The sequence below is a fragment of the Ascidiella aspersa genome, chromosome 5, assembly GCF_963924565.1.
Source record: "Ascidiella aspersa chromosome 5, kaAscAspe10.2, whole genome shotgun sequence".
Taxonomy (NCBI): domain Eukaryota; kingdom Metazoa; phylum Chordata; class Ascidiacea; order Phlebobranchia; family Ascidiidae; genus Ascidiella; species Ascidiella aspersa.
Genome location: NC_139451.1, coordinates 5836455 through 5862947, shown reverse-complemented (window position 1 = coordinate 5862947; position 26493 = coordinate 5836455). Strand labels below are relative to the sequence as shown.

General features: G+C 34.8%; 1 protein-coding gene across 1 annotated transcript in view; it reads left to right on the top strand.

Moving 5' to 3' along the window:
- Positions 1-5114: 5114 nt before the first annotated feature.
- LOC146141607 (fibrocystin-L-like) overlaps positions 5115-26493 on the top strand; it is a 93773-nt gene continuing 72394 nt past the window's right edge. The window contains 14 exon segments of the mRNA XM_083390203.1: positions 5115-5284; positions 15491-15583; positions 16783-16918; positions 17915-18023; positions 18784-18986; positions 19877-20070; positions 20538-20638; positions 21054-21228; positions 22153-22328; positions 22964-23135; positions 23971-24159; positions 24661-24792; positions 24960-25200; positions 26039-26174. Of these exon segments, the coding sequence (XP_083246329.1) occupies positions 5230-5284; positions 15491-15583; positions 16783-16918; positions 17915-18023; positions 18784-18986; positions 19877-20070; positions 20538-20638; positions 21054-21228; positions 22153-22328; positions 22964-23135; positions 23971-24159; positions 24661-24792; positions 24960-25200; positions 26039-26174 (2112 nt within the window). The 5' untranslated portion in view covers positions 5115-5229.

The following is a 26493-nucleotide window of genomic DNA, read 5'->3' as shown; positions in this document are numbered from 1 at the left end:
TGTAAGTGGTCTGCTTGTTGTTTCACAATGTAATTGATGGAGTTTTTTTAATAACTAGGCCTTTACCAAAGGTAGTCTATTTACCATGGGTTAATTTCAAAGCAAGACAATTTTCAGATATGGCGTAACAAAGTTATGTAATAGCGTCTAAAACAACTTACGGTACCCAAAAAAACCTGTTAGGGCACAAATATTCAAATGAAATCTTTTTTAAAGTTTCATTCACGGGTTAGCGGGATATAGCCTGGTAAAAAAGTGTCATGGCCTGCTGCAAACAAAACACTTTTTACCGATACGACGTACGTGCAAAAATTTACTGGAAAGCCGTTCCGGCTTATATTTTTTACACTGCTATATCCAACAACTAGCAATTGCATCAGGAAACAATGCAACGCTAAATAGAGTAGGTTATAAACTCGCCCATAAAGCGGCCTGTTTAGCGTAAAGTCATTTAACTTTGTATAATGGGAACGCTAATGGTGATTGACTGTCACTTGTGCTATTTGTTCAGTCTAGTTGGGGTGCATTAACTTTGGTAAAATTGTTTTTCGGCAAAATTTGACTAAGTTACCGACGTTTCGGCCACCTATTCGGGCAATCTTGTTCAGGGAAATATAATGGCAACTATGCGCGAAAAATAATACCAGACGAACAATAAAGGTAAAAACTCAATGGACCATGTTCTTTACAATACCCGGCAGCAACAGTATATTCAGTGAATATACAAGTTTACCAGACAGCAAGCTAAACGTATTCAGGCTCGGTTCAATTACCATTGGTAGCCTATATCTCCTCTTTTTTTTATTTTTTTTCATTTTTTTTTCAATTTTTTGATGTGAAGTTTTCGTTCGCTAAAAGTAGGAACTAAGGCAGGAGAAACATTAAACACAGAAATCGCTATGTTTTTAACCTTATAAGTAGCAGTAAGCTAAGAGCACGAAGTATTTGTTTTTTTACCAGACAGAAACTGTCCACATGAAATATGTTCAATCGCCCATTTTTCGATTTTAAATATTCCGGTTTCAACAATGTGAAGCCTATATGTTGCTAACTTGACACAAGGAAATATTGATGCTCGTTTATTGTTGGTAGTTAGTGAACGTCATATTGTCATTTCCGCTAACGTAGCCAAGCGAAACGACCTGTTGTGTTGACTACAAGACGGCATAAGTTAATTGACTGTGTCCACGATTAGCCACAAATGCAGGCCGGCACTTTATAAACCAGTGTTTCGCGACCTTTGCTTGCGGCACCGTACAGAAATTATAAACAGTTTGCGACACCCAATTGCTCGTTATTTTGCTGAGTGGCTAACTGTAACGTTATAATAAACGAGATTGAAACAGCACATTACCTATGCAACAAGGTTTGAAAAAAACCTTATTTTTGCACTTTTATCGTACACACAAAAACTGTAAAAGAAGAACCCCTAGGGCCTGGGCAAAAGAAACAAGATATCTCCTCTACCTTGCAAGTAAATGATGACAATGACTTTTACTGTATGGGACTTTGAATTGGATAAGTGTACCCATTCTAAAAAAATCACCTTAATTTTGGATGCCAATGACATTACCTTGTACTGACAACCTGTAGTACAGTGACAATGGCCTTGACAGGGACTTGACTTGTTATTTATGATAATTACTTTGGAATTGATTTTGCGAGCAACTTGACTGGTACTTTTGTCATTTTAAAAACGACTTGTTTACAACACTGTTGTTTTCCAGTAGTAAGAAACCTGACAAGGTAACACAAGTACAAAGTAAAGTAAAGCCGAATTCCCCAGATGACGAGCAAAAACTATCAGTTGTCTGTCACGGTGTCACTTTACAGATCTACGTGACTGTTACACGTGGAGTACGTTAACATCCTTTGTTTGTGTTTCTGTTGGCTGTGTATTGACCACAAGCTGTAAAAAAATTGGCGGTTGCGCATGAATATTCTCATGACGTAACAACATTACGTCATAATACACTTAACCTTTAGCAGAATCTTGCGCAAATACAGCTGAAATCCATTCTAAAATTTTGTTTTAAGGTGAGCGCATAAAAATCACCATGCCGTAACACCACTACGTAATATACATTTAATTTTTAAAATGCCTGCTGTTCTCGAGCAAACTCTTGCGCAAAATACAGCTAAAATTCATTCTAAATCTCTTAAAAAAAAAAGAAAAAAAAAATGCGTTTGCTCGGTTTAAGTAATTTAAAGGATGTACGTGACGCATTAGGCATATTAAACGGATGCTTTGCTCAAACTAATGGCATTCATGACCTGGTGCCCATTAAATCCACTCCTGGTATTGCTCCCCTAAATAAATGCGCCTTGAATTTAACATGTAAGACTATTAACCCCCACCCTATGTTTACCCAACGCCTTACATCAGTGTTAAAAGTAGACTGATTTTCTATTTTTCTTACCGGAACGTAAAAACTAAAATCTCAGTTTAAATACATTCAAAGAGATGGCGGGATAGCCCTGGTAAAAAGGCAAATATCTGGTAAACGAAGAACATTTTAACGGCTTATCTGCAGCAATTCTTTACCGGAACGCCGTTACGGACAGTTACGGCTTATTTTTGCACTATTTTTCATGAAAGTTTATTTAGTATGTTCAAAGTTTATTCTTTAGTTTTATGTGAGACGAAATCGTCGTGTAACCTAAATTTCATCCTCAGTAACACTATTATAAATAGGAATACATTTTGATGTTAAATGAATAAAGAGTTACTTAAAACGTTCAAAATGATACCTACTTAGCACTTATGTATGATGGCCTTTCATATTCTTACTACATTTTACTGCATCCTTGAACCAAACTCCAAATTCATTTTAAAACTTACTTATTGCCAAATTTTGTGCTCAGAAAAAAAAAATGCTTTTTATGACGCTATTTACAGACTATGGCGCTTTTCTATTTCGTTTACTGCATAGCGAAAAAGTCATTTTTAACTCGTTTCTAATAGCGATTTCCGATGCTAGACATGTTATTCCGATAGTGATCGCCGATTTTTGGACTATAAAAGTAACGCGATCCGATACCAAATGACTAATGTGATCAAACAAGCAAAATAAATGAAATGAAAACCTTTAAAGCGATACTCTATCGGATTATTAAGGCAAAATTTAATTCAGCGTTGGTAAGTTTAGTTATTCGAATTGGTAAGCTAGAAATCGACTGGATCGTTAATCCAGGTTGACGCTGCATTAATTTAGCACCGATACCGCCCTAGTATCGGACAATACATGACACTTTAGGAGCATACAAGATATTCGCATACTGCTCGAAATAGCAGCATTTATAGCTTAATTTATATAGTTTACGAGCTCATACGCCGAAGTAGTATGCATGACGCTTTTTGGCTATTTCCTTATAACCAAGAAAAACGTAGTAAAAAAGGATCCTACGGCCCGCGGGCCTTTTCCGACACCTTAACGCAAATAATCCGGCCCAACCTATTATACAAACTGGTCACAAGGCCATTTCTCATAATTTTTGGCAACTAAATCAAAGGAAATTTTCTTGCGCTTTTTGTAAATCTTCTGCATCAAAATGTAACATGTAGTTAAACCCATATTTTTAATAGCAAAATACCCTAGTTTTATCCCTGATTACCAGTCATTGCGGTTGTAATAACAAGATGCGTGAAGTCTACACCAGTGGTTCTCAACCGGGGTGCTGCGTTACTCTAGGGTGCCATTTTTAACGCCCAAGGGTGCCGGGATATATTTTAAATTCTTTGAGATTGCAATTTTTGCTCTATTGGTAAGCTTCTTGATACAGTTTTTTGTGTACGTAAAACGTGCAAAAATTAAAGTTTTTTTCAACTTTGTTGCACAGTTAATGGGCTGTTTCAATTCCGCTTATTGTAACGTTACAGTTAACCACTCGGCAAAATTACAAGCAAGGGTGCCGCGAACTATTTATATTTTCTGTAGAGTGCCGCAGACCAAAAAGGTTGCGATCGAAACACTGGTCTATACACAGTTAAATTTAACAGCCATCAAAGGCTTTTTTAAGTTAATTTTGTCCCGCGACTAAAAAAATGCCCCACCTCTGGCCTAGGAAATCACGCGAAGCGGCAAAAAACGTTTGGCTTTAAATAGAAAGAGTTGGCTAGAATATAGTTTTGGGGGGATATAGTTGCGACAAAGGCGTTTATTTGATTAAATAACGTTTTTTTTGAAAAAAAATACTTCATTTTGCAGATGTGGCGCAATTGTTTCAGCTAGGCCTTTATGGACCCCCTAAAACTAGTGCGCAGTCCCCGGTTTAAGAACCATTGGCCTAGTTTACCCAATCAAAACAAGTGAATGACAGCATTGGGGTTTCTTAATAAATAAACATAGCACTAACACACATACAAACCAGTCATTTCACCCGCGCAAATAGCCTTAATCATCAAACGTACGCGTGATTCGCTGCAAAACGTACACGCCAGGTGACCCATTAACCTGGACGGTGGACATATATTACTCAGCCTGCCTTTTTCCTTTGATAAACCATAGGCCGGCAAAGGTAATATTATCTGATATTGGAAGCGCAGACAACGCCTATTGTGCTGTAACAATCGAGTCGAGACCGCCGTCGCGAAAAAAGACACTTTTGTTTCACCTGGTTTATAAAACACCCGTGCTTTTTTGATAAGTTCCAGTATTTAGATTGGCTGCGCAGATGTATAGAAAAGTTACTGCGTTTATTGTTGTTGCTAAGTTGCGATTTTTTTTTAACTTTTCATTTGAACATTGTTACCAGTTTCTAAGGTATTTATTTAGAGAAGGCTGAAAAAATAGAGACAAAGGCTTCTTTTGTTACGTCACAACAAATACTGTGTTGGTATGACGCCGAGCCTAATTAAAACGAAACATTGTTGCGCAACTTTGGTTCTATAAAAAAAGTAAAACCTTTCTTCAAAGAGTAAAAGTTTTACCTTAAAAAGCAATACTTAACAGAAGAACAAAATGAAACAGCAAAAATCTGACCAAAACTCGAGCTTTTTTTCACAAGATTTTGTGTATTGTGTAATGCTATTATTGTAAGGCGCCTTCGGATAAGGCCATTGTTCATTTAATTGGACTAGCTCTTTTCACATATTGTTCGCTTTTCTGGCAGGGTTAAATAAGCTTGAATGGAGTTTTTCGTTTGTTTTTTTTCGACCCACTAACTATAAAACACTCAGAAATCTTGAAGAAGCTAACCAGAAGTTCCTGGAAAGTCTTCAACGAAGACATGATCAAAATGGAGGGAAGATTTGCAGTTCTTGCATTTGTTCTTCTGTTCCAAGGTAATGTACAAGGGTTAAATTGAATGTTGTAAGTTACTGATGGACGTCCTATACTTGCTAATGCATATTGCTACCTTATATTTGGAGGTTCATAAACTGGTGTCCATGGACTAGTTTTTTGTTCATGATGGCTTAGTTAACCTCTTAGTCTATTGTGTTATTTTTATTTTTATATATATTTTTTTATATATTTGTTTTAATTTTACTGGAAACACCGATTTAACGTTTTATCCTTGATTTTATTTAGATTTATTTTATGTTCATACTTGTATTACCGACTATTGTAGCTTGCTTAGATCTAGGCCTACTTGTTTTATGACGTAATTTCTACAAACTTCTAGGTGGTTCCGCGTTAAAATATAGTTAAAAAGCCCCTGCTATATACTGTATCAAATTTAACGAAAAGTATGTACTATAGATCAGTTCATAACTGTTTAATTTTTAGGTTAAATTTTACAACGCATAAAAGTCATATTAACTTATTTTTATAAATTAGGTTATAATTAACAGTTTTCTGTCCAATATATCTTCTTAGGTGACAAAAGCGGCGTAAACTGTTTTTTAGCTGTTTTCGGATGTTATTACAAGCAACAAATTTTCCGTTCCGCAATTGAAAAGTGCAATTTAAACTGGTAGAAATGCAACTAAAAAGATATAACTAAAGCTAAACCCACTAAACCGCAAATTTTATTTGGATATTTTATAGCGGACTTGTATAAACAACGTGTGTGGAATCAAACAACTAGAAATGGTTTCTCTTACAACTTTTATACGCTTCAATAAAGTATAACAACAGGGCGCAGGCTAAAAGGTTTGGGAGACCCTGTTTATTTCGATATAAAATGACAATTGGGTGTATGTGTGCTCGAGCTGGTCGGGCAAATAGCCAACCGCACTTTTTGTGGCCATTTACCCGGCTAACAAAGTGATTCAAATTTTTAATATGCAAAACTTAAGAAATGAAATGTAATATTACCATCACCCGAACCCAAATGCTAACACTAGCCACGACCAAAGTCAATTGCTGATGTGTGCCCGAGGTATCCGGGAAAATAACCATTTTATTTTTAAATATATATAAGCGTCCGTTGAAACTAAATTGTGGGAAAATGGGCGCAGGTCTAGAATCCTACCGCAGCTTTGAAACAATTATTAAATCAACGCACAATATTTGGGTTAGGGTGTCGGTTAGTCTTTGAGTAAGGGTGGTCAAGTATTATTATACCTATTATTTATTAATATTGCTTAACCTATACCCAAACGCTTACCCGCGCCCTATCCCCAATAATGTTCGTTATGGTAAGACTCTAAACCAGCGCCGAAGAAAGTGGAGGTTTTAGAATTTCGCAATCAGACACTTTCATTTTTGTGTTTAGTCATTCTCAACTTTTTAACCAAACCATCTCCCATAGAGCTATTATAGTGTACACGCATACAGGTTGGACATAATGTACCAGCGTATAGCCTTGGTCATTAGGACACCAAAGGACAGGCGGTCAAATTATGGCATCACAATAAACTCCTTTGTTTGATGACAATGCTGGTAGCGCGATGGGCGCACCGGTATCCAACGCAAAGCTTAACATTTGAGTTATTATGATGCCGTTCCATAATCCGACTAAACGTATAATCAAGGTAAATACAAGCGCAACAGTACAACATATAATACAAGGTGGTTTTAATGCGGACTTTTAAAAACGTTCGTTGGCTCTTGTTATTTTTGGGAGAAATATGTTTCAAAGTCTTAAAAAACTTGGGCTTTATTGTGGACATTTTTCGATTTCTTAAAACGTTTTATGCTCAAGTTATTTTTGTGGTAACCAGCCTATTGTATTGGGGAGAAATAATATTCCAGCAAAGTTCCGAAAAAAATTGGAAATAAATGAAAAAAAACACTACCCAACAAAATTAATACTGCTATTTTTCGGGATAAACTAAAATTTGAAATAAATCAGTATAATACAGAGAAATAATTCCTCAACTTTTTTTTATTGCATCGTTACATGAAACATTTTTACCATTTAATTATATTTTTTAGCGGTTAGTGGTGAACCAGTTTTTGACCTTTTCAAAATGTTGTCACACATCACAAAATAACAAGCAAGTTATTGTTACGTAATAAACGCAGGTGTATGTACATCGCGCTTTGCGTGCCTATGTTTCATTGTTGCACGTTTCCGGTTGCATTGTTTCGTGACGCGGCGACCCTTTGCTGACGTAACTAAGGCTTTTAACAATGACAAAGCAAAATCTAACTGTGGAGAATCGGCACAAGCAGTTATAGGTTTATCTTAACGGCAACTTCGCGCATACAATTTTTAATTCGAGACTATTTTTTCCATTTTAAAGTCACCATATTTTGTTTTCGCTATTATATATCCTGTTTGGGGTTATTAGTGGGGTTAAAAAATGGGTTAAGGTTAAAATTGTTAAGGGGAGTTAGTGATGTACTTAGAGGTGGGGTTTCGCAAGGGCCGCATTAAGGATACTGTAGGCCAATGGCTGTTTACTAGAGAAGGGCCTATTTTTTTAAACAAGCTACAACAACTGACACACAAGACACACATTGTCTCGACTCATTCATTCGTTTTAAAGCAAAATCTGTACTTTACTGCTAATGGATCTGTATCACTATCAGCCATTTAATCTTAAAAAAAATTGAGGGCTAAAGTTTTCCAGGGCCGAAGGCTATAGCCTTAGTAGCCTAATGGTTAATCCGGCACTGGGTTTGGGGTAAAATGTTGTACAGGCCTTATTTTGGTCATTTATGTTATATTCCGACGGTTTTAAGACTTTCCAATTTAGACGTTACTACGACCATTAGGTATTAGTCCTATTTTGGTCTTTTTCCGAACTGTGTTTTATTCCTACGTTGATGTTATTCTAATTTCGGTATTATGGCTGGAATCTGTCGCGGGCCGTATGTTGTGCAGGTCTGATGTACAGTATTCTCGGGTGTTGGCGACATATAACAGCAATGTAAGATTCGAACTGTTTATATTTTGGAATTGCGGTTTCAAGATTAGGCTGGGTTGAAACAAAACAGGGCCTCTTAAACTTTTAGGTCGGGTATTTGTTGCGCGAGTCACAAAAAATAGCATTTAATAATTGTGTTTTGTTACGTTCGGTTGCCAATGTTGTGAACAGGCCAGTTTGTCATGACTTAAGTCCCAGTCAAGTCATTTGTGAAATAACTAGAGTAAAAAAAATATATATATCCCAGGCAAAAAACAGCAAGTCAAGTCCCAGTCCAAAAAAAAACACTAATATAATAATAAAAATATAAACCATTAAAATTGGAAACTTGTCCGATTATGAGCATAATTCAACTAAAATACAACAAAAAAACAACATGTAGCAATTTTTCGTGCAAAACTGGAAAAAAGGAGCTCAATTTAACAATAAAATGTTGAATGAAAACACTTTATTCCAACCCAAGTCATTTGACTCAATGTATTAAGTCCAAGTCAAGTCATTTGTCTAAAATAATAACGTCAGTATGTCTATTGTGGCTGGTAGCAACAGCATATTTGTCAAGCGTTGCGCAATAACATTGCCTTTTTAACCTCAGCATAATTTACAACAGTATATGTTACAATAGAAATTTAAACACATAAATACACGTGTTGTCGAAAATTGACCAATTGTTTCCCGGCAAAACGCGGTATATTTGGCCTGGACGTTTGTAAAACCGTTTCCACTTAAAACTGAGTGATTCTACAGCGCAGAAGGGCTCAACGCAAATTATATGTTGCGGCGTAATTGAAAGCTAGCTTGTCAACAATGCACAGCTTCTATTATCGCATTAGTGGAGCTATGGACAGGCTTTTATGGTTTAGATATGACGAACAGCACACAAGAGCAAATGTTGCCATACAGCTTGATGGTATTTAGATCCGAACGTCAAAAACTCTGCTATGTTTTTTTATTTATTTTTTAACTTACGGTGACTAACTGTGTATCTTTCATTGAATGATATGGCACTGTAGATCCCCTTTAATCTGAAGTTGCGTGTACTAAGCTTAAAAGCCGTTGTCGTTATAAAAAAACGACTTCAGAATGGCTAGATCACAATTGTTGTACACGTTTGTTTATGTATCTCCCATTTTTAAATAATTTTAATGCTGGTCTGTTTTTAGAAAGTCCACTTTTTACAGTTACGTTTCTCTAATAACATACTTCTTCATTAGGCATATTTTTGTGGGTTTATTTTAGAGGCATGCAGGTTTCGCCCCAAAATGTTGTTTTCATGATTTTTGTTCACGGATTTTTCTGGATTAAAGCCTTTTTAAATAAGAATAAATCAAAAGTTTAATACAAAAAGGGACGCATTTTTAAACATTTTTGGCCTTCTAGCTTAGGTTTTTTAACAACCGCTTTCAGATTACCTTGGGTGTGATACAAATGGTTTTAAGAAGTCAATATGTATAGAGGCCTTTAAGGAAACAATAAAAATGAAGAAATGTTTGGCTGTGATTGAAACTAGAAACACCCCTGCGCCTTTTTTTATATTTAAGGTGCCCGAAGATGATTTAACATCGCTACAAACCTGTTTTCCATTGTCTTACAAAAAATCTCAGCCGTTTACACCAAATCCACATTTTTTCGTCGTTTTGTAAACGTTCCTTTTGACCTTCCGATCTTTCCAGCAGTGAAATTTGCTGTGCCAATATGTTTTAAACTGAAGAATGCGACAACACGCTGCGTAACTCCACAGGAAACGAATTGAGTGTTCCACAAACACAGTGATGCCTTCGTGTTCCTATAGTAAACGCACCTAACGAAAAATCTAGCCGAAATTTTACGAGTGCCATTGGCTTAACCGCGATAGATTTTTATTGGGTATATTTTTTATGAGTTATATAAAACGGGGTCTTTAAAGTCACATGACGGGATTGATTTGGTTTGTCGATGTTTACTTAGTCTTTGTTTCATTACGGAGCGTCTGTATTAATTTATGATTTTTTAAACTGTTGAAATCATGTTTTAAACAAATCTTTGTTGATACCCGCGCCTGTTTAATTCTAAATCTAAAAAATAAGGCACAAATTGTAGTGTAATATTGACAAGCTTCCGCACAACCTTTATCAGATCAAAATATTTGCCTGTGATTTCCGTATTTCAAACAGTCAAACTTAAAAAGCAGCCTTTATATTTAACCGTAAAGCTTAAATATTAAGCCCGAGTACCATTGCTATACCAAATACTATTTGGTTAATTACAGGGTTACCAGAAAGTCCTTGAAGTTGAAAAATTCCTCGAATTTATGAAAGTCTTTAAATTTACTTTGTCTTTAAGTAAATAGACCATTTTAATTAATACTGTTTGGTTTTTGATTTAAATTTAAAAAACGTCGAACTATCCAATTTTAAATCTTTAAAGGGCTCTAAATTGTCTTCGAAAAGTATTTAAATGTGTTCGATTTTTTTTCATAAAACTGTCCGGGAATCCTTCATTACTTGTATGACCGACGTTATTTTTATTGAAAAAACGTACGTTTTCTTTTAATTAAAAAGTATTCCTTACAGCCTTTTAATTTCGTGAGACAATTTACTCGAATTGTTTGTATTCACAAATATACAAACTCACAACAAAACAGTGCATGGTTTCTTGTTGTCAATTTGCTTTGGTAACAAATTTTATCCAAACACCGCTGATACAATGTGTGACCCCGACGACCGATTATATTTTCGACACGTGCTTTTTGTTTCGGATACAAAATGGCGTTCGTTTTTTCCTAGCGTTGTGACAACGTCGTTGGAACGACCTTGCTGAAAAAGGTGTGAAGCGTTGTATCGAATTACGAACAGGTTTATTAATCCGCGACTGTTTGCTGAACTGTTTTAGCAACGACTTTGTCCATCCTAAATTAACAAAAGGTGTGAACTAAATACGCTTTTCAAATGTTGATTATCAAATACATTTGGAAACGTATAATGTGTCATTGTGTCTTGACTACTGCGGCAAACCGGTTTTGGCTTTAAACTAATAACTTAAAATAATACTATTTATTAGTAGTTTCCATTTATTCGCGTAGTCCTAACTTTTTTAAGATTTTAAGATAAAAAGAGAATATACGACCTAAATATCAAATCAAGCTCTAAAATTAGAGAAATTACCTCCTATTTTAGCTATCACGAAATTCACCCATCTTATAGAATCAAGAAAACGAAATCCTTAAAAATCAACGAAATCCTTTTACCCGCCAATTTCAAACTTAATTTGTATTTGAATAGTAACAAAGCCATCAAGAATATTTTTTTTCATATTTTCAAGTATTACAATTCAGTAAATACCTAACTCTCCATTTTGTAGAATCAAGAAAAATGCAAAATGCTCAAACTTTGTTTTAACCAGCCAAAAGCTGTTGTATTTTCAAGCAGTAAAACCTTAAAGAATCGTTGTTAAATTACCTTCTTATAATATGGCGAAACAAGTATCTTGTAACACCAGCTGCTGCAATATCAGGTTGCAGCCGGCATTCCTGACACAAAATGGCGCTTGTTTTTTCACGTGCTGTGACAACGGCTTTGCAACGTCCTTTGGTTGAATGGCGGATTTGTTGATGCTGGCATCTTCTCTTGTCACGAAACAAGCTCTAGACTTGTTATAACACCTCGCCTGGCCTTTGTTTCACAAAATTGGTTTGAGTTGTGTGATGACAACGCATCGCGTGTGATTTCTATTTGCGGCGTGAGGCGCTGTGCCGCGTAACAATGGTCCCATTGTGGTGTCATTATCTTTGGGAGAAAAGAATATTTTCAAAGTCCTATTGGCCTATGGATTTGCGAATCTGTTTCCTTTTTTTCCCTTTTGGCAAAAGTGAAAAAATGAAAGCATTGTGTTTTTTTTTTTACCTACAGCAGAATGTTGTAGCAATGCTAGTCTGAAGGTCAAACACTTAAAGATGTTAAAATAACGATATGTATTAAGGAATAAACAAAATTTAAATTAAAGGAGATTTTTAGTATATATCCGAGTAAACACGAAAACACTACAGACATTAGGCCGAACAAATAAAAAACTAAATCAAAATAAATATATAAAAAATAATAAAACTTTATAAAAACGTAATCGTTTACCAAACTGTATATAATAGTTTATAGTTTACCAAATTGTCATTTATTTTGTACTACATCTTTTAAAAACAATTTTTAAACAAGAAACAATCAACTGATCATACTAAAAAGTAATAACTATATTAAAAATACATCTATAAAATACTTTACCAAATTATATAGGTAAAAAGTTAACTAAACTATATTTTCGATACCTTTGCAGTTAAAAAAAGAATACGCACAATACACTGCACTTCATCTAAAAGCTTTTTCAGTTTGCAAATTTTTTTGTAATTTTTTTCACCCAAAGCTTTCGTTTAATCACATGTGTCGAAACAAAAAAGGAAAAAACGCGGCGTATCTGCTTTTAACCACGAAATCTCACGTCCGCTTTAGTGGCGCAATTTCTCACGATTTTGTTTCGCAATCACAGCAACAATCACCCATTCTCCCATGACTCAGCCTTATACCGCGTTCCAACAATAGTTTGACGCCCATGGTATCCTTTACATTACGTAAGTCGCTTTAAATTTCACCCTGGTGCGTTTTTGAACAGGTCACACCTATAAACAAGATGTCCACTATAAGCACTAAGCAATCACCGCAAAATAAAAAAAATAACCACAAAACATTGGCACATAGTTTTATTACGCAATTTTCCGTGTTTTTGTTTCTTAACTACTACAATATTTACCCATTCACGCTGACTTATCTTTCTACGGCGTCCAACAACAGTTTGACGCCAATGGCATCCCTTACATCACGTAAACCGGTTTATATTTCACTTTGGAGTGTTTTTGAACACGACACTATGCTGGAATTGAGAAAATCGAAAAAAAAAACAAATCGCTCTATGAATATACTGTTGCTGCCAGGCATTGTATCAATTAGGAGAATAAACTTGTAACTTTTGCCCTGACGAAGATTACCTGAACAGGTAATCAAAACGTCGGCGCTGAATACATATTTGTTAAAAGAACCCCTTTATAATTGAAATCGATTTATGTTAAAACCGCCGAATTGCATTTTTTAAGCAGATGATGATGCCGTTTTTATGTAACTATAGTTTTTTTTAATAAAGCTGTTTTGAATCTTTTTAAATCTTTGTTGTTCTTTTTGAATCTTTAAACCACCAAATATTTAAAAGCACATAAAAAATCTGTAAACAACCAAGAGGGTTCATTTTTGGTTCAGTTAAGAACCCAGGGGAAAATGGTCATGCTTGTATTATTACAGCAAACAAGCTTCATTACTTAACGTCACAAATGCCTTTAAAGGCTGTCAATTTAGGGTTAATGAACCCATTTGGGTACGTGGACTTATTTAACGGGGTCCACGCAGGCCTAATGGAAATCGTGTATTATTAAAAAAAATTAAAAGCTCCCGCCCAACATCTTTAAAATCCATCGACTTCTGCGTTGAAATTAAAAGTCTAGTAGTCTATATCCCTTGCTATAAATTTAGAAGAATATTAACTTATCTCTGGCGCATTACGTGGTTAACAAAGGAATACGGTTTATAATTTGCTAAACAAGTAGACTATATGCGCCATTTTGTAATAAAGTCATTTCTATTTCTAAATTGTGGGTAGTTTATTGTGCCAACTGTTTCTGACCTGGTTACACTTTTCAAATGATGCACATATTGTTTTAAATTGAGTATATTTGCTATTTGATGTTCGATTGTTCGGATTCTAACCAAGTTATTTAGGTCTCTGTTGCGTAATAATGCGCAATAAATCAGTATTGGAGTCACGTGGTAGTCTCTGAATTGCTGTTATTTGCAGTTAATTTTGTTTCTTTGAACAACGAAAACTACAAAATATCACCAATAGTAAAGTTTAGCATTTATTTAACAGTACAGAATATTTGTAAATAAAAAATTGCACCCAATATTCCACTTCGTTTTTAAAGGAAAAAAAAGCAAATAACGTGTTAAGTTTATTCTTGTTAACCGTGACAATATTTTTAAACTCAGTAAAGTTTAAAATTGGCAGTTTTTAAATCTCGCAAATACAACTTTACAACTTTTTAAAATGTAAGCAATAAACCTAATTCAAACTCAACAACCAGAACACTGTCATTCAAACAAAAAATATTTACCTGATGTAAAACCTCTTGTTTTATTTCCAAACAATGACCCTTGTTGACAAATGTGAGCGAACAAAGGAATACGACCATAAACAAATTATACAGCTCACCACCGCCGACTATACGGCGCCAGTTTTTTATTTTGCTGATTACACACTTTTTTTTAGGAAAAAACTACTTTATCCTGGGTTAAGTGGTCATTAACAAAATTAACACACGAAGACCAAAGAAGTCGTGGCTTGCCCCCCCACAAAAAAAATGTTGACTGTTTTAACTGCGTAATTTTTGACTATTGTAACTACATAAATGCAAACTTTTGCCGCCCTTTGTGTGAATCTAAATCATGTTTCTAATAAATGGCCTCAAGACTGTTTATATAAACAGATATAAAACATAAAATCATTTCTTGAAATTTTACAGAAATTATTTTATGTTTTATCTGTTTTTAGACACAGTCTTAACATCATCTGATACAAAAGCAAAAATCATTCGTTAACATTTTATTGTCAGCGGGAGATTCCTTACTTCCTAAAGCGCTTCAGCTTATGTTTATATGAGATCTTAGCTCATTGTCTTAAAATAAGTTTACCCGAAAGGCGCCGTGCGTCTCATCGCACCCCTTGGTTTTTATTTATAATATAAAAGTACGTCAGGTGTTTACGCAATTTTATGACGGACAATTGGACGTCATCCCTACTTTTTTCACAATAGGTGTAAAAAAGAGTTGCACTGCTATAGTGTAAATCTATTCGGCTTCAAGTTATAGAGATCGCCAGTTTGAATCCCACTGAATACGAAAAGGGGCTTGTAGTAAAATGTAAAATGGCCAACTGTATTTTTTATGGGACTTTTTCAGGATAGGTTGTTTTTTGTAACTAAAGTCTAACTACTTTTGCCATTAGCTTCCCCTAAAAATCAATGGGTTAAATAAAACGTTCAAGCACACGTGGATTTATCGGGTTCTGCTGACACACACAAACTGGAATTTTTAGCTTGACCCAAATATAATTTTCTTTTTCTCTTCATAAACACCAACCTTGTATACTTGTTTATTGCAGTTGTAAGCGGCCAAGAGGATGCAGTAGTTGACTACATTACGCCAAACGATGGAGGTGCCGAGGGCTACACGAGAGTAATGATGCACGGGAACGGTAAATAGCTCGATAATGTCGGAAAAATACAAATAGGAAGCATATTAAAGCCCATAGTTTGAACGTTTTCGAATATATCTAATATTCATTTTCAACATCCTACTTCTGCATGGACTTTGTTATGCTTATAAGGCAGGGGTGTCCAACTCAAACATGCCGGCGTGCCAATTTTTATTCTATAACTTCTTCCCATGCCAAAGTTTAGTAATATAATTCTTTCTAATAATAAAATCGTTTTTTACAAATAATAAAAACGTGTAGTTAGCAGTGCGCATTACTGCATCTAAGTGTCCGTTGGTGAGCTGACTCTTGCTTCTTGTTTCTTCACACCAAACTTTACAGTTATGTGAATGCTAGCCTCCACTACAATATAATGTTATAGAAGAAATTGTTAGTTGTCGTGATTGCAGCGATTGTTTTATATTGTGAATAAACATGACAATAGGCTGTATAACTTTGGCACGCGTGCCACTTGTTGGACACCCCTGTTATAAGGCTACTGTTGTATGGAAAATCTACCAGTCGGAGCTATGTGCACTATAGAGATGTCCGATACAGTTTGTTCCGATACCGATACCCGACATTTTTCTCATTCAAGTGAAATAAATACAACTAAAACAGTCAAACGTATTTTTTATCGGCTTCACCCGATGTTGTCGGACATTCCTAATGTACACCATAGTACTGTATGCTAGCATGTAAGTAGTAGGATCGACAGTCTTGTGAACAAGTCATTTAAAATGAGTTACTTGAATGCACTTAAGTCAAATCATTGACTTAAATCTTTACAACCCTGAGGATCAACGTGTGGCATTTAAATTAGCCAAGTTAACATGAAAACAATTGCCTTCTATGGACGATTAAACCTGTAATTCGAACAACTTATTATTTGTCCACAGTTTTCTGTATTTTAACCAACGTTTTGCTCAAATGTGACACAGGATATCGCAGTATAAACTTTTAGTTTCTAGGAATAAACAACAGCTCTAAATGAACAAAAAGTAAAATTCCCCGTTTCTTATTGTTACGTCATAAGGCTAACAATGCTTATTCAAACTTGTTTACACTAAAACCAGGTTTCAAAGTAAATATGTCACTGGGGCAAAACAATAAACCTAAAAAAGAGTTTCCCACTTTTATTGTAACGTCACAAGGCCACACACAATGCAAATTCAAACTTGTTTTTGTTCAAAATCCAGGTTTTGCTGTGGACATGTCTCTTGGGAGGAGTGATGAACCGAAGAAGGAAGTGATTTTCGTGAACAACGTGAACAAGTACGATTGCCATGTTCACGAAGAAGAAAGCGACGAATCACAGACAATCTGCTACACCTCGTGAGTCGCCGCCGTGATGCTTGTGATTATGTGATAGTCATAGAATAGCCAGAGGTCCCTTTAAATTGCGAAACTATACGCGCCATCACAATACCCTCATCTCAGTTAAACAACTTTAAACCTAGACATGGTATATAAACAACAAGGAGAAACGCAGGAACTTTGTTCGAATTTTGGTAAATTTCAAACAAATTTACAAAGTTTGTAATTCATTTTATTTTTTACTTTTCAAATTCATTCTGGAAAACACACTAAAAACATTTAAAACTCGACCAGCCATTTGTTTTGCAATAACAGTATTTCAGCAATAATATTTGAAAAACTACAAAAGTAGTGGAAAGAAATATATAGCGTGGTTTGTATTAAATAAATTTCTTACAAATTCTTCTCAATGGCAAAGTTAAAATTTTTCATAAAACTTTACTAACTCAGCCTTAAAATACTTACGCCCACAAGAAAAATATTTCCTCAGATTCTTAAATTGTGAAAAAAGTAATTGTGTGTTTTGCTTTCTATCCAGGACAATGAAAACTTCTTTAAATCATTTTTAAATTTATTTCAAACTAATTTATATCAGAATTTTTGCCCCTAAAAATATATATAAAATCAACTTGAAGCATTATTTTATTTTCTTGTTATAAATAGAAACAGACACAAACCAATAAATTTATTCTGTAATAACGAAATGTTTTAGAAGTAGAAGGAGTATTTAATATTTTAGAGCAGCGTTGTCCAACTGCAGGCCCGCGGGCCAAAGTTGGCCAGCGAGTTCAGCTTTTTTGGCCCGCGAACTGATAGTGAGCTTTGGTTCTATCTGGCAATATCACTTCAACTTTTGTTTCTGTAACTTTTTGATGTTGAAATTATTTCGTAACTGCCGTAATTGAACAAAGGTATACATTCCATAAAGTTAGTATATATACCATAGACTATGTATAATTTGCCAGCAATATATTGTGTATTTTAGGAAAATAATTGCTATTTTTATGTATTTAGTAAAATGGAGCCAGGCTACTACTATGCCCGCATACGTCTTAATGGTGTTTGGATTGACAAATCCAAGTACTGCAACAACAGACCAACTCATTGGAAATGCGGCATTCGGGTGAGATGTTTTTGAAGTTTATTTTCTGTCTTTTTGTGATGTTTCTTGAAATATAGAATGAAAAATGTTTTGCGGACAGCTTCATTTAAAAAATACTTCATTTCGTTAAACACATCATAAAACGAATTATAAATATAATTCTTGAAAAACGTTGTTTTTTAAACAAAATTATAGATTTTCATTTTTTTTATAGTTTCGTTGTCAATACTTTAACTATGTTTAATCACCTTCAATTTTGAAAAAAAAAATTAAACAAAAAAATAGGCTTCGGAACGCAGTCCAATTATCAAAATCTTTTCGAAAAAAATTTTTTAATGAGTTTAATTTAGAAAAATCATAAAAAGGTTTAGTCCCGCCATTTAAAAAATATTGTTTGCAAAACATTTGAGATTTTGGGAAAAAATAACTTTTCGGAATATATTCTATCTCTAACTATTACTTGAAAACCTGTGTAACAAATTTTTATTGTTAAACAAGTTTATTTTTTTAAAGAAAAATAATGCAAATGGTTTTTAATAATATTTTGATTGAAACAAAACATGTAAAATATTGCTTATCTTTTATTTTTACCCTGTCACACAAACCTGATAGTTTTTAAAGTTGAACTAAGAAAAAAATTATATCAAAAACATCGTTTTTAGAAAAGGATTTTTTTAGATTAAATTAGAAAAAACATATATTTGAAAAAACGACTAATTGTCAAAACTGTGTCGATTCTTTAAAAAAAAGTTTCCTTTAAAAAAATTATTTCCACTTACAGATCAGCGACTGGCGAACCCCACTTATCCATTCTACGAACTTCACAACCGGCGAACCCCAACAGGGAATCTACCTTAGCGGCCGTCTCCATACCAACCTGACGACGTCATCCGTGGCTATGGCAACCAACGGCGTTACGGACACCATCGCCAGGGTCTGGCTGACGTCAGGGGTGTGCGACCTCTATGAAAGCCCGGATGTGCTGTAAGTATAAAACCAAATTAAACGAGTTTTCCATTTATTCCCAGAAACAAATTTACACACTTACTTTATCCGCCAACATTCGGGGTGTGGTTTGGAAAACACTGCTCTCGCTTTGACAAGGTTTTATCAATTTGAATAGTTTATTGTTTTATTTTATGTGAGTGGTTTGCCTTAGAGTTGACTTGCTCTAAAAATGACCTGACCGGGATTTATTTCACAAATTTCTTTAATCGGACTTAGTCATTTCAGAAGGAAAACATTTTGACGCGATTATAAAATGTACGATTAAATTAAACTTGAAATAAGAAATTCGGTGACCCCTTCGAAAGGTCACCATGTACCTTTAGGGATAACCGATTAATAAAATAACCGATTTCCATCCTTGTTCAAAATTGCACGAGAATTCTCCAGGAATTGCTCTTTACTGACTAAAAATAAAATGTTGTGCATTTCAGTTACGTTGTTCACATTCTTTTATGTATTTTACCCTTAGTTCTATTATCTATTTCTGAGTTTCAAGGCAAAAGTATTCCATTCTCCAAGTTTAGTTTAATCGTACATTTTACAATCGCGTCAAAATGTTATCTTTGAAATGCGTCCCATTTAAGTAATTTGTGAAATAAATCCCAGTCAAGGAAGTGACGCAACAATCGCTGACAAAGGACGGAGAGAAGGTCATTGTCTCTCACACAGGCATTTGACTGAGGTCTGTTCGGTAACTTAACTTGACTTAAGTATTTTTGAATAAATGACTTGGGCAAGCGATGACTTAGATTTAGATTTTACTTGCTCTGTTTCCAAATCAATCGACTTGGGCTTAATTCCAAAATCACTTGTTTACAACAACTCTGTATATAACACGTCACTCACCCATCTGTTACGTCACACAGGTACGGTGTGACGTTGAGCGGTGACGATGGTGAGTCTCGTTGGGGCGGTATGCATTGCAAGGTTGTGAGCTCGTACGTTGGAAACCAGAACCTATCGTTCATCGTGGACGGAGCTTACGGACAGTCGAGGTCTTACACCAGCAGTCGACATGTGAGCGCTGATAACAGGATCTACATGCTGCAGACATACGCCGGTACGTTCAGCTAAATGTTCTAGAAATATCTATATTTATAGTTTAGAGCCAATTCAACTAATTAAACTCATAATTTCGCGCTTTGCGCGACCGACAACAAACTTTACTCTTCTCAAGTTGTCTTAGTGATATTTAATAGAAATTGCCGAATTGCTTTTCGTAGGGGGGCGAAAGGCATATGAAAATTAACAAAGGGGGGCGCGGCTGAAAAAAGGTCAAGAACCACTGCCATGGGCTATGTATAGTTTGCCAGCAATAAGCCTAGAATCGCTATTTAAAAACATTAGCCGCAAGATATAAAAAAAATTGTTTTTTGCCCGCAATGAAAAGAAGTTGGACCACGCTGAATTTAAAGTTTCGAAAGCCCTGTGCTATACACTATTATTTTTCTTCAAAAACTATTATATTCGCTTAAAATGTTTTGAAGTTAAAAGTATTGTTTTTAACCGTAATTCGAAACTTTACAGTTGTTACGGACGTGAGCCCGAAAGTGGGAAGTGTCAAGGGAGGAACCAAACTCACCATCACCGGAAACTGGTTCGACAACCTTTCGGGATTTCCCGCCAAGGTCGGTAGCTGTGGCAACAGTGACGGTGGTGACACGCTCGGGGAATACCGACTCAAGTCATTTCATTTTTCAAATAACTTGAATTAAAGTTGACTTACTTAAGTTGACTTTTTTTTTTTTTTTTCTGCACGGACCAGGTTACCAATTTTATTAGTTTAACGTTTTTATGTCAATGACTTGACTTGCTCTCATAATGACTTGACTGGGACTATCTTTCGAAAGGGCTGGTCTTTGACTTAAGTTCGTATGACTTGACTGGGACTTAAGTCATTTCAAAATTACTCTTTGACAGCAATGGTCTTTTACAAACAAACAAATGATTCAATTCAGTCAAAAAATTTACCTTTTCTGTAAAAAACAATTCTCTTTATTTAATCGCTTTCTTACAAACTAAAAAAAATGTTAAAACTTGCAGGTAATGGTTGGTGGCGTCGAGTGCGCCGTCAGTGAGGTCACGGACACAACAATCACCTGTGTGACGTCAGAACAACCGGCGGCGCGATCCGAATACGCGGGAGGCAGAGGCTTCAAGGTTGAGATCTTCAACGGGGTCACTGACCTTACGACTGACCTGAGTTCGTTGACCCCAAGTAAGTTTATTAAAATTCTTTTGAAGTAAGTTGTTTTCCGACGGTTGCAGGTTCGATTTCATTTTAACATTTTTTAAAATATTATTTTTTCTTTTATCCTGACTGTCGTCAATTTGTATGTACGTTTGCGTAACTTTTCAGCTTTCTCTTGAAATTTGTTTAAAAATTGCGCATTTAACACTTACGACATTGTGGCGGCCTTATGTCCTATTTTAGTTATTTGATTAATAAGCTCTACTAGCTAATTCTGCCTATTTATTTAAGGACATCAACCGTCGTGAGTTCGTGTTGTTTTCCTAGATTAATCTTGTTTAAAGCTTGCAACAAAACACACAATAAGATATATTAAATGCATTAAAGTTGGTATTTATAATTATTGCCAAACGAACTGATTGATGTACACAAAACACCATGGTGTTACATTTCTGATTATTCTAACATATTACGAATGACAAACACTAACTGATAATTGATAATAATTGAAAAATTACAAAGTATACTCAAGACAAATCACAAAGCGCCGCTGCTGCTTAGGCAGCCGAATTCAAGACTTTTTTGTTAGCGTCTGCCTTTCCGTCTGGCGTTCAGCTCGTAACTTGGCTGGTATTCCCAACCGAATTGCCAGATTTAGCTTCTACGCAGCTGAGCAGGCGAGATATTAATTGGATTGATACAACCACATGCAAGTTAATTACATGTTGCGAACGTGACGTAACAGTGACGCAACAGACATTGAATACAATTTTTGTCCCCAGTTTACCAACATTTCGTCAACTTATACGTTTACGATTTTTTTTACGTTTTTTCTTTAAACTCATTTAAAACATGTGCAATTAACACTTTCGACAATTTGATGAATTTCTTAACTCACGTTTAATATTTTTCCTGATTTAAAACACAATATTCACCAATTTTTTTTCTCAGATTACGTCTACTTCAGTGACAAGTCTCACATCGGTACGTACAACGCCGACAACTTTATTTCGCGTTTGAGGGGCTACTTCATTCCCCCCTACGACGGCAGTTACGTGTTTAAGATATACGCCGACGACGGTGCCGAAATTTACCTTAACCCAAGTGGAACTGAATCTGCCGACAAAGTAAGTTAATGCATTTTTGCTGGGACCGCAAAAAATGCATACTTTACAGAAAATTTTAATAAAAAAATAAGTATAATTTGTAGAAAATATCCATAAAAGAAAAGAAAATAAATTACAGAACTAATTACGAAATGACATCCTTATATAATTTACCGAAAACATCAAAAACTTTGATATAGTTTACAGAATTTATTATGAAAAGAATTCAATATATATAGTTTACAGAATATTTCAACAAAAAATTAATTAAATTTACTGGAAATATCAAAAGAAAAATTAATTCGATTTATGGAAAATGTCAAGAAAAAAATGAATATAATATGCAAAAATACCAAAAAAAAAAAAAAATTTAAATGAATTAGGTTTACAGAAAATATATAGTAAAAAAATAAATATAATTTACAGAACGTATTAGGATCAAAGTGAAATACAGAAAACATTAAAATTCTGAATATAACTTACAGAAAATAAGTTTGATACAGCTTAAAAACTGTACAGATTTTTTTTATGCTTTCGATGTAATGTGGGTTTATTTTTTTTATGTGTTTAACTTAAGTATCTGAAAAAAGGAAGAAAAACAACCTATTTCCTATTATCCGCTTAAAGTTCAAACGTTTTCTGTTGTACTTTGCCAGGAGAAGATCGTTGTGTCCGACTCGTTCAACACGTTCAAGGACAGTGAGAACTACACCTTGACTGGAGGCAACGAATACTACATCGAGGTGCTTCATAACGACTTGGGCGGTAATTCGGGAATCACAATGGCCGTGTACACCGACACCACCAACTACACACCAGCCGAGACAGGTTAAAATGAAATTTTCAGAACTTTTTTTCTCATTTTTTTAAAGCGAACCTCTGAAAATTAAAAAAATTAAACTAAAAAAAAAATAGAATGAGAATTAAAGAAAAATTAAATAAAATATTTAATGACGTCAAGCATTGACGCCATGAAAATGTTATATTTTGTTTAACAAATTTGAAACTGAAATTAGGTCTAAATATACATTTATGGACGATACGCCAGAGAGGCTTTTTTATTAAATCCTGCTTTCCAATTATGCACTAAGATTTCAATTAGCCTTCATGGACCCCTAACGCTATAACGCTACCCCCTGAGGGTCGAATAATCCCAGTTCAGAAACCCCTGATTAAGAAAGACAAGTATATTCAAAATTTTATACTTTACTAGTAATTGAAGATAACAGTGATTTATTACACTTTTTTCATATAAAAATAAACCAGCCACTTAAGGCAAGAAAATAATGGAAAAAACCTGAAACGACAATAATAAATTATAAAAGATATAGGGCGGTTATTTAATAAACTTTCTTAACAACACACCAGCCAACATGGAAAAGAGATAAAAAAAAATAATTTTTTATTTTTAGGTTTTATTTTTACCTGATATAAAAACCCTGATTTTTTTATTCTAATTTTTTTGGAAAAACACGCGAGCCAAGACAGGTGAAACATAATGAGAAATATTCTAAAATAGTGTTTTTTCAGTTTTTAGCTTTTAAGTGACAGTTTTATCGTTCAAATCATCATTTTGCAATTATTATTTTTGCAAAATTAACGAAAATTACCAACGTTTCTGTTTTGTTCTAGTCTAAATTCTTCTTTCTTTTTCACTATCCAGACTCTGCCATTACCGACGTTCAGGACATCACCATATCATCAACAGTGATTGAAGAGAAACAATCGCTCACGTTCCAGAATTGGACCACTGTCGACTCTGTGTCGTCACAATACAGCCTGACAATCGCCTGCTCAGCTGACCCGTGTACTGGTTACAGCTTCACTCTGTCTCTGTTCGGAGTTTCAACCGGTACTTTGTCGTATTTTTGAAATACTACGTTCAATTAGCAGTGTTGTAATGACTCAGGTGATTTGAATTAAGTGTTTTGTGCACAATTACTTGCCTTCACTTAAGTCTTTTTGACAAATGACTCTTTTCATTAAGCCCTTTTTAATAAAATTTGGTTATTTATCCTAATTTTGCCCTTGCGTTTTGGTATTTTTCCGTTGGGTATAATCGGACTAATGCGTGTAAATTTTATGACAAAGACTTAACTTAAAAAAAATAATTGGCCCACAGAATTTGTGAGCAACGAAAACGGGCCACTAAAGAAAAAAGTTAAAAAACACTGGTTTAAACGATTTAAACCCAAGTTCACAACATGAAATAATGAATGATATGTAAAAACACCGAACAACAATAACGTAAAAAAACTCATTTTTGCGCTGTTTCACCTAAGCAATGCCTGTTTACGTTTCAAACGATGTGTTTTACTCACGTGTTCTTAACAACTTTTACACCACGTTCCAGACCCGATCGAGCATGGAACCAGCGCTGCATTAGTTCAACTCGCAATCAACTCTCTAGTGTCACTTGGTGGCGATACGTTCGAAGTTGCCGATGACGTCACTGGTTACGTCATTAATGCGACCTCAACAAGAGGTGCGTAGTTTTAAGATTTCTTTGATAAACACTTTATTTTACAGGCTCAATATAATTTTTTAAATGTTTCCATCATACTTAACGTTTCATTAATACCACCCAAAAAACAAAACAAAAACTTTACAACCTAACATTTATTTTACCTTTACTAATTTCTTTACCAACAGGTTCATTGCCGCTCTCTGCTGCCAGTAGCGACGCTTCCGTGCTTACCGTGACCTTGGCCGAAACCACAACCGGCGAAGCTGACCTTTCAACTTTCACCTTCGAGGTCAACGGTTTCGTGTCCAGTCCAGTGGCATACGACGCCGCTGGGGGCGCTGTTGAGACAGCTGTCAAAGAACTTTTCGGTGCCAAGTGCCCACTTAAATTGGATGCGTGGCTCGGACAGAATGTGCACAAGTTCGAGTGAGTATTTGAACTGAATGTGTAATATTGGAAATCATCTTGACCTTTCCGACGTAGTTAGCACTTTCTGAATAACTCTTTATTCATTTTCAACTGGACATTATCCTAAGAATTATTCGAAACGTTTAAAATGATACCTACTCTTGTATGGTATTTGATATTCTTACTACGTCTTACTACAACCTCCAAACATTATGCTTCAATCCTTGACCTATGCAATTTAAATGTCGACCTCAATTCCCGATCAGTAACAGCAGAATAGTCTTGCAAAGCTAGTAATTCAGGCCAGACACCTTTGTAGTTTTTAAAATATGTATATATATTTCACCGATAAAGGCATCATCAGTATATCTGAATAAACAAGGCCACAGCATAACATTATATAAATACTCGTATATTTTGCATTCCAGTCGGTTTTTCGAAGAAAAGTGGTGTTTTTTGACGATTTTTTTTAAGAGTGGCTAATATTTATAAACCTTTTAAATTGTCAAATTTTTAATCAATTGCTTTATTACACGATACTGTTTTATTCAAATGGAAATTCGCCTCAACAAAATTTTAAATTCTAAACTGTAAAACACCGAAACTAAAAATGTCGTTGTCTATATTTTGTTGAAAATTAAAAAAATTGTCCAACAGTTTTAAATGACATAAATGATAATAATTTGCTTGACTTCTGGCCAAATAAAAAAATAAAATTTTTTTTACAAATTTAAGAAGAATTATTAAAAATCTACAAATTTAAGCATCTGTAAAGTAGGCCTACAGTGACAAATGTAAGTAAGATAAATACTTACACGTTCAATTTGGTGTTTTCTAACATTCGTTGTTTTCTCAGCACCCTGGAATCGACAGGCGCTCGTAGTGGAACTCGTACGAGTGAAAACTCGTTCTGCGGTTTGTACTCGACCAAAAACCCGGGTAACCTCTTCTACGACGACGAAAATCCTTTTAAAACGTCCACCTACAAAACTGTAAGTTTTTTGGGGGTCTTTTATTTTAAATTTTTTGTTTAATTTTTGTTTATTTTTTTTTTAGTTGATGAAAATTCTTTAAATTTGGCAATAAAAGTAAATATACTACTATTCCTGCCAGGCATTGCTTCAATTGCAAAGTTGTTCTTCTGGCAATATTTTATTAAAGTACCAAAGTTTCGACCACCTATTCTGACAATTTTCTTCGGTCGCATTGTCTGGTTATCGGGTGTTTATCTCGGTTTTTTCTTGCCCCGTGCTTTAGAACGTGGTCCATTGTGTTTCTTCCTTTAATATTAGTTTAGTATATATATATATA